This window comes from Thalassophryne amazonica, chromosome 17 (genome assembly GCF_902500255.1).
Source record: "Thalassophryne amazonica chromosome 17, fThaAma1.1, whole genome shotgun sequence".
NCBI lineage: Eukaryota > Metazoa > Chordata > Actinopteri > Batrachoidiformes > Batrachoididae > Thalassophryne > Thalassophryne amazonica.
The window spans coordinates 33,850,151-33,866,751 of NC_047119.1; the positions used below are offsets into that span (position 1 = coordinate 33,850,151).

The window sequence follows — 16,601 nt, forward strand, 5'->3', positions numbered from 1 at the left end:
ACCACTGGTGACCTTGAAAAGTAGGTCAAGGTCACTGGCCTTTGAACCCATGCCAAGTACTCCTCCAAGGCATGTACCCACCAAATATGAAGTTTCTGCGAGCAATAGGTGTGAAGCTACGTAGCAGCGAAGGATTTGACAGTTGTGACCACTGGTGACCTTCAAAAGTAGGTCAAAGTCACTGGCCTTCGAACCCATGCGAAGTACTCCACCAAGGCATGTACCCACCAAATATTAAGTTGCAGCGAACGAATTGCGGCCGGACAGACGGACAGACAAACTGACGGAAGGATGGATGGACAGACAACCTGCAAGCGCCGCACGGGGCGTAATAAAATGGAATGACACAGGGAAAAAGTATTGAACACGCTTCCTGAAATTTATTTAATATTTTGTACAAAAGTCTCTGTTGGTAATGACAGCATCAAGAAAACTCCTGTATGGAGAAACTAGCTGCCACACAAACAGTCTTCACATCTTGAAGGTTCTGTGGACCTCTACTATGAATTCTGATCTTCCGTTTTTTACATAGATTTTCTATTGGATTCAAGTCAGGTGATTGGCTTGGCCGTTCTAACAGCTTTAATTTCATTTTCTGAAACCAACTGAAAGTTCCCCTGGCTATGTATTTGGGACTGTTATGCTGAAATGTCAACCGTCATTGTATCTTCCTCATCCTGGTCAAAAGCAGGAGATTTTTATCAATAATGTCTTGGTACTCTTTTCCATCCATCCTTTCTTCAAGTACATGAAGTTTGCCAGTGCCCCACACCATGATGTTCCCCCTCCAAACTTCACTGTTGGTATGGTGTTTTTGGGGCCATTTGTCTCCAAACATGATGTGTATTATGGCATCCAAAGAGTTCAATTTTGGTCTCATCTGACCAGATTCTTACAGTATTTCACAGGCTTGTCTAAATGTGGTGCAGCAAACTTTAAATGAACTTCAACATGCATTTTCTTCAGCAAAGGAGTCTTGCGTGGTGAGCTGCATACAGGCCATGGTGGTTGAGTGTTTTCTTTGAAAAAATTTGTCCTCAGCAAATGGCCGTTGTCTCTTGGACAACTCCTCTGATGATTCTTCTCACTCCTCTGATCCTGTGAGGAGCACCTGGCTGTGGTTTGCGGTGAAATGACATTCTTTTGAGTGAAAAAATGAATTTACTCCATTTTGGAATAAGGCTGTACCATAACAATATATGTAAAAAGTGGGGTGTTGTGAATACTTTCTGGATGCACTGTATCACTTTTGGGACCCAAATTTTGTGTAGAATGTGTTACAATTACCACAATATTGAATAAAGTGATTATCCAGCCAGAATCTACCCTTTAAACATACTATCAGCAAGAAGCAGCTGTGGCTTTGGGGGACACCAGACCTGTGGAACTTGATGCATTCTTTTCCATCACCTAGAAGTAATTTCACCAAACTACAGGAAAAAGTAGACATATCAGGCTGTATGGATGTCAAATATAGTCCAAATTGGAGTGGAGAAGAAACAGTGAATTACTTGAATAAATAAATAAAAGCAAATGACCTAAATTTGATCTCGCCTGGTCACCTCCAGAATCTTCTAAGATCAAGTAATGAAAAAATTATGTTTTAATTTGTGTTGTTGTTGGTCATTCGGCTGCTCCCAGTTTTTGTTCGGGTCGCCACAGCAGACAAATCTGCATTGGTAATTGGCACAGTGGACCTCAGTCTGCAGTTCATCTCCACCTTAAAGAGACTAACCACACGTTTGAGGACAAGGAAGTTAAAATCTTAGCCAAGGAGAAGAAATGGTTTGAGAGAGGGGTCAAGGAGGCATTCTATATGAAACAGTTGAAACCCAGCCTTAACCGGGGAAGGGGTCCGAGACACGCTTTGTCCCCTGTTTACAATGGGGTACTCAGGTCAAAGCAGTTTCAGTCTTTTGTTCATGGTAAAGAGTCATTCACGTCATCAGGAGAGTCGTCAAGGGAGCCATCAGGAGAGGCGTCCGTTCCATCATTAGGAGGGACAGCTGCCCTGTCATTAGGAGGGTGCTAACTAGAGCACAATAGGTGCTAATTAGAGCTATTGTTTAGTAACTAGTCTTAGCAGTCTGCCTCTCGGTAGGAGGGGTCTGGTTAGGTTTAAAACTCCAGCTTTTGTGGCTTCTGTTTATTCTTCTCTACAAGAGTCAAGACAGAAGTCAGTCTACCAGAGCAAGAATTTTAGCTGAGGAAGCTTCTGTAATTTGAAGCGAAACGTCCTCGTGTCAAGCAACCCAGTCCAGTCGAAGATTCAAGCTTCTCTACTATGGAAACCACCTGGACAACTGAGAGCCTACACAGAAACATTGGTAATTGGCACAAGTTTTACGCGGATGCCCTTCCTTACGCAACTCCAGCGCAACCTGGAGAAACACACACAGCTGCTAGTGTTCCAAAGAGGTCTCCCATCCAAGTGCTAACCAGATCCTGCTCTGCTTAGCGTCTGAGATCTGACGGGATCAGGCTGACACATTATCTTTGACAGAGTTTGGACTAGAAAACTGGTTCAGATTCCAAAATATCTTCTTTGCAACATGTTTCTTTACTGTTACTTTAATGTTTACTTGTTTTCGGGGGGGTTGCAGTGGAAGCATCTCTTTAAACAATGTAATTCTGTTCAGTAGCAATCACAGTTTCTTCAGGACTGACTGTGTCACATAATAAAAACACTCAGTATCTATCTCTGGTCTGCTTTTGTTAACAGAGTTTTAAAAAGGAATAGTTTGGACCATGTGTCATGCTTAGTTATCATGTTACAGGGTGTCACATGTCATACTAGAATAATGGACGTTGAGCTTGTTTGGCCTTTACTTTGGAGACCAAACATTCCACACAGTCAAAACTATTCCATTTATTCATCCTATTAGCCCAACCAATAATTTGCATCACTTTTTACCAAAATGGAAGGAACTTTAACTTTCGACCCCTGTACAAATTGAAACTGACCTTTGTCACCATCCTTTATGTTTTTACCTCATAACTCCTTAACATTCAGTCAGAGATAGTCCAAACTATAACTTTTTGGAATCATTATGATCAAGAATAATGTGATATAGTTTTGAATATGATTAGAGCATCTTTTCATTTTGACCCCTTTGTAATTCTTCAATTGACCCTTAGCTGGCTGCCTATTGAAAATTCAGGTGGCTAATCGGTTAGTTCAAAAGAGTAATGTCTAAGGAGTATTTGTGCCAAATTTGATGCTTGTATCACCATTTACAGGATTGTTTCGGTTATCTGCTGCACTAAAAGGACCTGGGCGGAGCAGGAAAACAGACAGGCAGACAAACGTTGCTAAAATTTTAGCCTGATTTTTGGTGAAGCTACAAGTGCTCGGCACATACGTTGCTAAGACAACCACAAGAGATGTTGATTATGTTTTTTTCTGAAGGTTATGAACACTCTTTTTTTCTCCTTGTATTTTTTGAAACAACAGATACTGTAGATTTCCAGAGGAATATTACTTCCAAAAACCATCCTCAAAGTATCACCTCCTAAGTTACAACAGATAATTTTGCAAAACATTATTTAACAGATAAACAGACATTTTATAGCATTTCCTGCTTTTTCTAACAGTTGTTTTACAGGCACTGCATTTAACATTTTTTTTTCATATAGAACTGACATTATCAGCTGTATTTAGAAGAATCGAGAGATACTTTACGATATTGCACGACCTGTTTAACCAAACAAGCGAATTACACTCCAGCTTGCTCTAAGGCCTCCTGGTCATACACTGTAAATTATTTGGTTCTTGCCAAGGGAAAAAAAACTTGGATTTAGAAGTGTTACATAATTTATCTTGTTTTAAGAGTTAATTTCTTATTTTGCAGTGTTCAACATGCTTATTTCTAGAATAAACAATCTTAATTCAAGAATCTTGTCAAGTGAAATTATCTTGCTGCATGGACAGATAATTTCACCAGTTTTGAATACCTTTTCACTCAGATGTAGGGTTTTTATCTTGTTTTAGACACCCCTTTTTTGCAGTGTACCCTCTTAATACTACAGTTGTTAAATTAGTTGCAAAATACAAGTTTCTGCAACTAATGTTTCAGGTCAAGATTTTTCTGTCTCATATTTAAATATGCCATCACATGATTTTGAGTAAGAATAAATCAACTTTATTTATCCCGAAGGAAATTATTTTGCCAGAGTATCCAAACAGTGACAGTAAACTATGTTTTTTAAGACATTTGCACAAGATGTTTGACAATATTGCACATAATCACAATTTCATGGACTAACAGCACTACCATATTGTTGCTCACACATACAGTGTGAGCAACAATATGGTAATCATTAATAATCAATAGGGCAGCACGGTGGCTTAGTGGTTAGCACTGTTGCCTCACAGCAAGAAGGTCATGGGATCAACTCCCACCTGTGGCCTTTCTGTGTGGAGTTTGCATGTTCTGTCTGTGCGGGTTCCCTCCAGCTGCTCCGGTTTCCTCCCACATCCAAAGACATGCAAGTAGGTGGATTGGAAACTTTAAAACATCCATAGGGTGCGTGCAGGTGTGCATGTGTTTGTCTATATATGGCCCTGCGACAGACTGGCGTTCTGTCCAGGGTGTACCCTGCCTCACACCCTATGACTGCTGGGATAGACTCCAGCTCCCCGTGACCCTTAATTGGAGTAGGCGGTTGAAGGTGGCAAATTATTTTAAATTCATCTTCATAATAATATTCAAAGTCATGAAAAATTGACTTTGTTCAGTCATTTGTGAGGTATTTAAGGAAGGATGTAGCGTTCCCAAGGTGACAGTCAAAAACAATAAAATTCACCCATTAGTCACACTATTTAGGGAGGAGTAGAATGGGACCTAAAGATCAGATTTGGAGCTTAAAATCCTCAAACACCAACTGACCAAATTAGACTCTCGTTCTTTTGGTTGTTCCTGTTAGGGGTTGCAACAGCAGATCATCCAGTGCCATCTCACCCTGTTCTCTGCGTCATCTTCTGTCACACAAACCACCTGCATGTCCTCCCTCCCTACATCTACAAACCTCCTCCTTGGCCACCATCCTCAGCATTCTTCTCCGTGTATACCCTGGGTCCCTCCGCTGCCCTTATTGTACTTCAGTAACAGGAAAGCAATCTAATATATTTATCGTCACATGTACAAGAGATATACTTAAAGCTACAGTGTGTAGGATTTAGGGGCATTTATGAGTAGAAATGGAATATAGCATTCATAACCAATCTGTTCTTTAATGTATTGAAAGCTGCAACAACAAATGGATGCACTTTCATTTCAGAATGTCTGCTTGGTTATGGAGGCTGACGAGTTTCAGAACTCTCATTTGTATGAATTAGAGGCTCATGTATATTAAACATCACACCAGAAGACAAGAGAGCATGAATATCCATCAACTACAGAAGCGAAAACATGAAGAGAAACAAGATCGTGACCGGCGATGGTACATTGTAATAGGCAATCTCACCACTAGATGACACTAAATCCTACACACTGTAGTTTTAAGAGAATGTTAAGACTCATAGCTGAATATCTGTATTAATACTTATGGTAACGTAACACAGAAGGCAAATACTTTGGTACGTTCTGAATAAAATGACACCAAAGTTTTAACTATACACCCAGTGCAAAAATCTGCTTGGGGCGGGTGAGATAGCGAGCCAAGCACAGCGTGAAGCATTTGCCTCATTTCATAAATACAATCCATAGCAGCCATAAAGTGCAGAATCTCCCGCTGGTATCAAAATTTTGTCCAAAGCCACACCAGTGTCTGTTTAATTTGTACAATATGTGCAACAGGAGTAACATGTTCTGCACCCACATGAAAAATACTGCAGAAGCCACAGAATGATGCTAGAATTAACTCAAACGTGCACTTTGAGTTTTCACATCACTGTAATATATACTTGAAACATGCTTCCAAAGTCACAACACGTGAACTAAGAGCAGCTCCGGCTTCAGTCCACAGTTTCCTCGAGCACGTTTTGCAGGCTGGTCTTCCCGTGGATCTCTCTCAGGTGCCGCCTCAGGCCCGGCTTGTGCGCAAAGTGCACGGCGCAATAGTTGCATTTGTGGGGTTTGTCCCCTGTGTGCAGGTTGAGATGGTCCTGCAGAGAGGCCTTCTGGGAAAACGTCTTGTGGCACAGCGGGCACAGGAATGGCTTAACCCCGGTGTGGACGCGTATGTGGCGGGTCAGGTTGCTCTTCTGCGAGAAGCTTTTCCCGCAGACCAAACACAGGTACTGCCTGTGCTCCTTCAGGTGGCTCACGTAGCTCTCCAGGTGCTGGAAGATTCGGTCACACCTCCTGCACAGATACGGCCTCTGACAAAGCAGGCGGGAGTCTGTGGACTCGCCGACATCTTGCAGACGAGCAGCCAGGTCACACATTTCCTCATCGTCTCTTGACCTTTCCCTCTCCTCTTCGTCCTGGTTCTGGGAGCTGTCCACCAACTCTGCATGAAGAGCAGGACTTCTTCTGGTGGACGATATGTGATTTTGAAAAGTCGTCGATGGCCTTGGTTTGTGTTTGTGGGTGTCTGTGTCGGGCTGGACTCTGTAGGTTGGGTTGTTGGTGGGCTGGATGCCACCGTCTTCCTCAGATTCTAAGGTGTCAAGCAAACAGAGACCATCTTCAGATAAGTCTAAGCTACTTCTAACTACCTTCCTGTCCTCTGTGACCTCCCACACATCCCGACTGCCCTCCTTTGTTCCTTTACTGAGCCTCAAGTGAAGCTGAAGCCCTTCTGCTCCTCCATCCAGGCTGCTGGTGCTGGGTTGTGCTGCATCACTGTCCTCTTCCTCCTTGCAACAAATAGCTGACGACTCGCTGTGTTTCTGGTTGGATTTCCTTCTCTTTTCATCACTGCTCAAAGGATTTTCCACTTTTAAAAAAGCCAGGGTGGGACTGAGGTACTGGGAGACAGCCTGAGCACATTTCTCCACCACCTGGCTCATCTGCAGTGCACTGGCTGTAGTAAGGTAGCTCACCAGCTCTCTCAGAGGCACCTGCATTAAAGGGAAAGAAAAGAAACATCAATTAATGAGTAAATATTCATGCAGTCTTCATACATTGCGTGCAACACAAGGCTACCCTTGCTGTGCCTGCTGGAACAAGCCAGAGAGGGTCCAACAGTCCTAGGGACCACTGTCCTAACCTCTTTATATTATTTGATGGTGTATGTTACAACCCCAAACTGATTTTAAAGTTCACAAATAAATGTAATAGTTTCAAATAGCTAACAAACCACATCCAGTTTTGTTCCATTTACAAACATAAAACATATGATTTTTGATCCTACATTGTCCTTTGACCTCCACATTAGAAATATTACTAGGACTGCTTTCTTCCACCTGTGAAATACAGTGAAGATTCGTCCCATCCTGTCTATGGCTGATGCTGAGACCCTGATTCATACGTTTATCTCTTCTAGATTGTTCTACTGCAATGTTCTATTTTCTGGTTTACCACAGTCCAGCATTAGGGGTCAATTGGTTCAAAATGCTGCTGCCAGACTTTTGACACGAAGCAGAACGTTTGACCACATCACACCCATTTTGAACTCTCTTCACTGGTTTCCTGTCCCTGTGAGCTCAGATTTTAAGGTTCTGCTACAAGCCTATAAAATTGTTCATGGACTGGCAGTCCCTAACTAGCTGACCTAATTAAACCCTACGTACCAGCCTGGGCTCTGCGTTCTCAGGGCGCAGGACACTTTGTGTCCCTAGGGTGAATAAAAAGTCTGCAGGTCACAGAGCTTTCTCTTATCGTGCTCCTGTTCTGTGGAATGATCTCCCTGCATCAATTAAACAGTCAGATTCTGTAGAGACTTTCAAGTCCAGACTTAAGATGCACTTATTTGCCTCAACTTTGTCTTTTAGTGAAGCTTAGGGCTAGTGGCCGATGACCACCTTAGTATTTCTGCTGTTTTTCTTGTTGCTTAATGCTGACTAATTATACTGTATTTGTTGCTTGATTCTGTTTTTTTTCTCTCTGTTTGAGGTGCGGCTCCATCCAGAGATGGGTGTTATGTGTCGGACGCGGTCGGAGCACCGACCCAGTGTTTGACAGAACCCAGCATAAAATAAGCAGAGCACGGTTCAAAGGATAACACATTTTAATGAAAGTGAGTGAAGTGATAAACAACTAAAAAGTCCGCGGTCTGGTGAGGTGAAAACACGGCGCGCTCTCAGCAGCGCAAACGGTCCGGAGCCACAGCAGTTCGGACCCAGGGACCCCGCCGACACCCCCCAGGTGGCCGCGACAAACTGAGTCTGTGAAGCAAGAAAATATGAGGTGAGTCCAACACGCTCCACGCAGAGAGACACAGCTCAAAGGTGCACACAATCAGCAAACACTTCCTGGCTTAAATTATATATATATATATATATCAGCTTCTCACCCTGCAGGCACGGAACAACTCAGTTCAAATCTCCACTGCAGCAGAAGCTGATTAGACAATTAGCATAACATGACAGCTCGATACAACAAGGTGTGAGGGACACCAAATCTACTGTCATTACTTCATAAAAGTCACCAAAACCAAATTACCTCAGGAAGTGTGCTGAAGAGCGTGAGACCTCACCCAATCCTCCTTCACAGACTGTGGCGTCAAACCTGGAGCGGTCTCTGCGTCCGTAATGGTGAGATTGTTCTCCCGACGCCGATCTCACACGTCTGCTCACAAGGTCGAGTCTCTGGCAATCACACACTGTGCATTCAAGGTTTAAATGCAGCAATCTCTGATCAAGACAGAATACACCACAGCTGTGAGCCCTGATGACCTGCACGTGAAAACAAGCCTCAGGTGTTCAGGGTGAGGTCCTAATACTCAGCCACTCAGTCCTGAATGCATACCACCTGGTGGGAGAAACAGAAAACAAAAACCAAGCCAGCCAAACACCCCAGCACATAACAATGGGTGTGGTGTCTGTTTCTGTAACTCTCCTTTCCTGTGCACTGAGAAAATTTCCTGTATATTTGTTTTGTGAATTGTTTTGTAAATTGTGTCTGTAGCATGGTCCAAGCAGAGGGTCACCCCTTTGAGTCTGGTCTGCTTGAGGTTTCTTCCTCAAATCATTAGAGGGAGTTTTTTCTTACCACTGTCGCCTGTGTGCTTGCTCTGGGGGTTGGCAAGGTTAGACCTTACTTGTGTGAAGCGCCTTGAGGCAACTGTTGTAATTTGGTGCTATAGAAATGAAAATAAATTGAAAATAAATTTAATTGAAATGATTCTGTTGACATACACCATTAATCACCTTTAATTGTACTGCTGTCTATAAATCTGTTGAACTGAACATCAACAAATAATGGTAATTCACCGTAATTGAATGGGGAGTTTTTTTGAGTCACACTTTTGGAACATTACTTAACCTACTTTAGTGTAACATATAGCCTACCATAAATGTAAAACCAACTTCAGCATACTCTCCTTAATACTAGGACTAGTGGACCCTAGGACAAGTGGGAAGTTCCAGAACAAGCCCAGACATGTCCACCTGTACCAATGTTGCTCTTTGAGCTAATACAAAAGAACAAGTTTTTTGTTAAAGGATGCTAACATGGGCCAACATAGGAGGTCCACTGGTGTGTGCATGCATCTATTATTACCCAAAATTTCAAAGTACAGTAGTGTTCAGAATAATAGTAGTGCTATGTGACTAAAAAGATTAATCCAGGTTTTGAGTATATTTCTTATTGTTACATGGGAAACAAGGTACCAGTAGATTCAGTACATTCTCACAAATGAATACATTTGGGTACATTGGAATTCATGTGCAGAGGTCTTGAGTAAATAAATTAAGGCATAAAGTATAACAGTATAAAAAGGATCATTTCTTACCCGGTGCACCTAAAAAATTGCTGTGTACAGTCAAGATTTTGTTTCCCTTCACGTTTTTTTTACATCTTTAACAACAGGGATTCATGCACCCTTGCTTTCAGTTGTGATAAGTACTATACATCACCCTGAATTAAAATAAAATAAAAAAGAAAAGAAAAAAAAAAAAACAGGGTTAGCAAACTTGTCAACCTGCAGTAGCAACCAATGTATAGTGGAGCAACCGCTGATTCCTCTCCTTTTTTATTCAGCCTTCTGATCACACTGCAAATGCCAAAGACTGAATAAGTATACTCTTTTAATTCATTTTTACTCTTTTAATTCATTTATTAGTTAGTGGAGCGGGCTGCGGCCTCAACTTTACCTCAATTCTGGGTCTTTTAGTGAAGTTTAGGGCTAGTGGCCGGCAATCACCTTAGTATTTCTCTGTTTTTCTTGTTGTTTAATGCTGGCAAATTATACAGTATTTTTTGTCTTTCTGATGCCTGATTCTGTTTTTTCTCTCTGTTTAAGGTGCAGCTCCATCCAGAGATGGGAGTTGTATTCGTTTTGGCAATCATCCTGTCCTGTGCGCCAATAGCATTTCTTGTAAATTTGTCCGTGAATTGTTCTGTGAATTGTTCTGTAATTTATGTTTGTAGCATGGCCCAAGCAGAGGGTCACCCCTTTGAGTCTGGTCTGCTTGAGGTTTCTTCCTCAGAGGGAGTTTTTCCTTACCACTGTTGCTCTGGGGGTTGGTAAGGTTAGACCTTACCTGTGTGAAGCGCTTTGAGGCAACTCTGTTGTGATTTGGCGCTATATACATGAAAAAAAAAAGTATGTTCCATTTGGACTACTGTATCAACATGGCGGCCTCCATGAGGGGGCACACTCTCATGTAGATATGAAGGGGTCACGCTAAGCTTATGGAAATACATCAGTTTGTTTGTTGTAGTAGCTGTAACACCACAGTATTTCAGAGCACTCTCACATCAGCACTATTATTATTACTCTTTAGTTTGTTATCTATACTCCATAAACCCTGCAGAGTAACTTCAACTCAAGCAGTTTGAGTAAACCAAATGCCTCAAAACCATTTAAGTTTAGATAACTAAATAATAACAGTGTTATATATATTTTAATTACTTGGTAATACCACAAACAAATTTCACTTCAGTGTACAGTATTGGAAAGTTATTGTTGGGCTAGGCTCAAGTAAGAGTTTAAGTTCTTTTCAGCTCCAGTAGATCAGGCATAAATTGTAATTATCATTTATTAAGCTCTGCCAGTGGTTTCTATGGACACACTTTCCCATTTGGGAAAGTGTGTTCAAACTTTTGACTGGGAAAACAGCGCCCTCATCTGGATTTCACCTGTATTTAAGACCAAAAAAAAAAATGGTTTGTGTGGCCTTGACAAAGTATACACTCTCTGGGGTAAATGATTACTCGAACAACAAAATTGCTGCAGAATATTTTTCTCTCAACCAATTTGTCGAGCGATCTTGCCTTCTTATCACAAAGTTAGTGGACAACTTTAATCCTGTTGCTCCCGTAAACATTTCATCCTGGCTTTTGTGATTTTTTTTCTGTAAAATAATTTCAGCAATTATCACCATTACTGTTACTGTAATGAATTTAAGACAGAAGTGGAATGATGGAGCACCTCCAGGAGGCCGGTGTAGCAGGAGAGCAGGAGCCTCTTTCCGATTTCCACACTGGGCACTACGTGCACACTCAGCTGTGACTGGCCCTCGTGAAGAAGGAACTGATCCCGCAGGAAGTCCGAGGATGCCGCCAGCACCACCCTGTGACCGTGGAAATAGTGGAGCTGTGTGGCGGGGCCCTGCAAGGCACCGAGGACGAGGGTGACATCACAGAAACGACGCTCCTCCCTCAGAGCTTGCATCTTGCACAGGATGGCGTCACCGTGGGTGGGAAAGCAAAACTGGAGCGTGCTGGAAGAGCCGGACATGATGGACTGATTCTGTCGGGGGGTCGGGATGGGACACGTTAAGCATAATTGTGCATAAAAGTCTTTTCACAAGGAAGAACAGAAGCTGGATGTCAATTCTGAATCATTTCTGCAATGTTTAAAGGGGTCAGATTCTACAAAATTGTTAGCCACTTTTTTACTTTAATATATGGTTGGGGCTTCAATTTAAACATCCCCCCCCCCCCCCAAAAAAACAAAAAAAAACAATTCCACAATTATACATCTGTACATGTAGAAGTGATCTTGCTTTTAACAAAATTTGGACTTGAAATGCTTGTTTTAGACATCTGTGACATATGTAAAGGAAGACCATATTTGTACTCCTGTGAATACGCCGGCCCTCTGTGTGACACGCCCACACAATTTCTAGGAGAGGGGGCATGCCAAGCAGCAACTCTTTTCCACTTAAAGCAACAGACAGTAATAATTTGCTTCTTAAACTTACAGACAAAAAAATTTATATTTCAAATTTATGGCATCAAGTTTCTAGGGGGGGTATATTTGGCTACACCTTTAATATATTTTAATATGAGTTCTATTAACTTGCTGAAAAGATTCCAAACACAACCTCATTAACATAGCACGATGGTTCATACACTCAATGATCTTAATGAAATCTGTCACTCATATATATCCCAGTGAGGTCAGTGACAAGGGTTGGCAACATGAACAACTGAAAAACCTTACTTTAAAATCATGTATTTGGTTTGCTAAAATGTAACCTTTGTATTTATATTGTTGCCGAAAGGAAGACTGAATATACTTAAAAATGTCAACTGGCATATCCACAAAAAAGAAAAGAGAAATAGTAAATATTGTATGTTAGTGCAATCATAAAAATACTTGCTTTATTTTTAAATATCCTGTGAAAATGTGACAGAAAGCCCGTGAAAGCCTAAAAAGTGAAACTTGATCCAGAATCCAGATCCACATCCAGATCACCTCCCAAATTCAATGGAGTCTTCCATGCCCTAATATCTATCTGCGGTGCAAATTTGGTGAGAATTCGTGAAGTAGTTTTGACATAATCCTTCAAAGCCTATATAAATGAAATCTTGATCCGGATCCAGATCACTTCCAAAATTCAGTGGAGTCTTCCATGCCCCAATATCTATGCTATGTGACGCATAGCAACAAAAAGCTAGGTACTTTGATTTTGGCTACGTCTTCATGTAAAAGTCACATGATTAACCACATGTAACATGTTTTGAATTTTTTCTGTCAAATTTCTTTATAGATCACCTATTTTTATCACAGCAAACATATTTGTAATATATATCAAGAGTCTAAATATACAGGTGTTGAAAAAAAGCTCCTGTGATTAATGGTAAATGGTTCTCTAATTCATAGAATCCATGAATGTTTCATATTTTGAGGAAGAAATGTGGTGCATTGTAGATGCAGCATAATTTAATGAGTGTACCAAGTTTACAATTTTGCTATTAAGAAGCATAATGAACCAAAGCAAGACATCTTGATTTTTTAAGCCTCTGGGGCCGACGCCGTCGTATACGACGGCTAAGACCAAGCTTTACTAAATTCTAAATAACTTTTTAATGATACGAGATAGAAACATACTTTTTTTTTTTGCTGAAAAGTTAATTCCGTGGACTTTTGAGCCAGCCATCGGCCATCTTTGTACTCCTCATAGAAGCTGTGTGATGACGTGCGCAATGTGAATGTCCAATAGGAATTGGTTCACTGTCACATGGTTTTCCAAAATCCAATCATAGGGCAGATTAACTCACATGAAAAGCCAAAGATCGTTTTCAGGAGTGATATGTTACTAGTTGGCCCGTTTGAATAGCCCCCTGGGTGCTCCAATGAGTACATCCAGTGCACCCTGTGCCATTGAAAGAGATGGAGAAGACGGAGAGCCTCTGATGACAATCTCACGTGCTCAAACAAAGAGTGTGTAACTATCAGGATTGCTCCACTAGTTTGCATGTGAATGTTAGTAGATAACTCTGTTGCTTTCTCTGTGTAAAGCACTGTTTACCATATCAATGGACAACAAAACGCATAGACCATTTAGTATATATTGTTCAAAATGTGCATTTGTGTTTATTGTTTTGAACCTTTTTGTTGTACAGGCTTTCACACAAGACCTCAAATTACCTTTATAAAGTGTCAAAACAGTTGTTTATCATAGTTTGCTCTGTGTTTTGAATAAATCTGTGTGGAAAATTATTTTTTTCAGCTTTATTTTTTTCTTGCCTATTTTTTTGATTGTAAACCTTTATTACACTTATAAAACACAACAAAAATATATATATTCTGAAAGCACAGGTTATCCTGAAAAAAAAGAGACATAAAACTTGATTGTGGGATGCAGGGAGAGCTGTTAACAGCAATAATAATACATTTATGCCAGGTGAGTGAACTGCCCAAAAAATGCCCTCGGACCCCAGAGGGTCAAATTCACTTTTGTTCGCGATATGATACCAATAAATATATATATATATCGATACGCTTGCTAATGATTACACAAAACTTGCAGGGTTCTTGCAAAGGCAGTTGAACGTAGGGGGCCCATGCTGTGATTTGGATCCCCTATTCTGTGATTTAACCAGCATAAGAGGCTTTTTTTCTTTTTTAAAAGGACATGTCACACGTTATTTAACATCCCAGTTAGCAACACTCAAAATGCAGGAAATAGTGTTTGAAAAAGGTTATAAATTTCAAAATTTTCGCGCCCCCCCGAAAATTTTTAAATGCCACCGGACCCCCCCCCCCGACAATATTCGCACCTGCAACACTCGTTGCGTGACTATGCTCCGCTAAATTCCCCCCTAAACTGTGAAAAAATCCTGGTAAGAACCCTGACTTGTATAAACTTTGATTAAAGAATCATATTTTTTTAGAATTGAGTATTTGTCCCACTGAGATATGAGAATATAAGGGGAAGAAAGTGTCAAAGAGAAAGAAAGGAAATAAATCAAATAGCTAATCATGTCAGACACAGATTAGGAGGGATGAAGGTGACATTACCTGAAGAACAAAAAGAAGGAAATGAGAGAATCAGCTCGGTTATTGTTGCTCGGTTATTGCTAATGAGAGAATCAACTCGAAATTGTTGACATTCGGTTTGTACGCCAATGAGCTATCCAGTATTATGTACAGAATCAGATCAGTGGTCTGAACACGGAGTAGCGAACTGGTTTCTCTTCTTAAACACCTTTATACAAAGACAATACTCACAGAAAAACGCCGCAAAACTGAATCGTTGCTGTGTTGTGCTGCTCCTTCTTCTTCTTCGTTGGCATCACAACGCATTACTGCCACAGACATAGACATACAACGAACACCCGCTCGGATATAGGCCGCGTTTAAACGCTATTTCTGGCAGCCATCTTGTGAGGGTAAAACTACGACTTCATTTAATTTTTATTTACTTATGTTAATTTGTTTTTGTGACGGGCTTTTCGAACTATAAGTGGAATAATTTGAGAGGGATGTAACAGTGGTATGACATCACTTGATTTGTTACAAGTCTAAATAATAACCCATGCCATATTCCACATTATTTTTTAGTTCAGAATGCTGCTGCCAGACTTTTGACATGGAGCAGAAAGTTTGACCACATCACACCTGTTCTGGCATCTCTCCATTGGCTACCTGTCTCTGTGAGATCAGATTTTTTAAGGCTCTGTTATTAGCCTATAAAATTGTATATGGACTGGCACCGACCTACCTAGCTGATCTGGTTAAACCCTATGTACCGGCCCGGGCTTTGCGCTTGCAGGATGCAGGACTGCTTTGTGTTCCGAGCCTTTTCATATCGTGCCCCAGTCTTATGGAATGGTCTCCCAGTGTCAATCAGACCGTCTGATACTGTGGAGACATTCAAGTCAAGACTCAAGACACATTTTCATTTCATTTTTCATCAGTGCTATGGTTAGCATAGTGTATTGCATCCTTTTAAATTCTTTTTAAATTTTATTAGATTATTTTTGTTCTTTTAACTGTTTTTTTTAAATTAGTTGTTTTTAATTCATTTTTAATTTATCGTGAATTGTTTTGTATAAGGTGCCTTGGGGCGACGCTGTCATGAGTTGGCGCTTTTAGAAATTGAATAAATTGAAATTGAAATTGAAATTGAAATTCAAGAACTATTTCATAAATCTGTGATTAGCTTTATTTGTTTGGGACTCAAATTTTACACACCCATGTATTAAAACAAACAAACATAAAAAAGTTTCTTCAAATAAGTTACTATTTTCTCCAGAAGTTTACAGACTCTAAAATTTGCTCGACAACGCCTCTGTTCCTAGTACCTGTGTCATATTGCACTTGTACTTGTATGCAGCACGTGAGTCCAAGACACATTTCTCTTTGGGACAATAAAGTATATAGTTTCATATTGATTCCATGACATGTTCACTTTTTTGTGATTTGTATTTGTTTCTGTAATGAGCCAAAGGAAAGAGCTTGGTTGAGTTTATATTGTAACAACAAACAAAATTTGAGGATTAATAATAATAATAGCAATAACAACAACAATCATAGTAGTAGTAATAATAACAATAATAGTTTTTGCAACATAATAACTCATTTTTTCAGAATTAATTTTCATTTTTTTTAATCATTTTTATTGTTATTTTTGTGTCGATCAATGATACTATCTCCAACAGTGTCACTGTTTGCTGTAATTCTACTAACTTAACAATTCTGTCATCAAAATTACATGTAATACACAGAAACAAAGGATTTGGTTATCTGGCATGAAATCTTATATTTTGAATTTTTTTTTTATTTCAAATGATAGATTTGTGTTCGACATGCAACTT

At 40.3% G+C, this 16,601-nt stretch overlaps 1 protein-coding gene and 1 long non-coding RNA gene across 2 annotated transcripts in view; one reads left to right on the forward strand and one right to left on the reverse strand.

Annotated features, from left to right (window-relative positions):
* LOC117529379 overlaps nucleotides 1-16,601 on the forward strand; it is an 883,736-nt gene that overhangs the window by 623,981 nt on the left and 243,154 nt on the right. The window lies entirely within an intron of this gene.
* LOC117529369 (zinc finger and BTB domain-containing protein 26-like) lies at nucleotides 4,688-15,071 on the reverse strand. Its single transcript, XM_034192133.1, has 3 exons — nucleotides 15,013-15,071; nucleotides 11,482-11,802; nucleotides 4,688-7,006 (listed from the first exon to the last, which is right to left on the reverse strand). Exons 2-3 carry the CDS (start codon nucleotides 11,788-11,790, stop codon nucleotides 5,957-5,959), a joined length of 1,359 nt encoding a protein of 452 aa, XP_034048024.1. The 5' UTR covers nucleotides 11,791-11,802; nucleotides 15,013-15,071; the 3' UTR covers nucleotides 4,688-5,956.

Coding starts and splice junctions, on each gene's coding strand:
- LOC117529369 (XM_034192133.1), bottom strand. CDS start 11,790: ATGTCCGGCTCTTCCAGCACGCTCCAGTTTTGCTTTCCCACCCACGGT. Junction 7,007..11,481: donor GCTACACCGGCCTCCTGGAG/GTGCTCCATCAT, acceptor CCTTTAATGCAG/GTGCCTCTGAGAGAGCTGGT.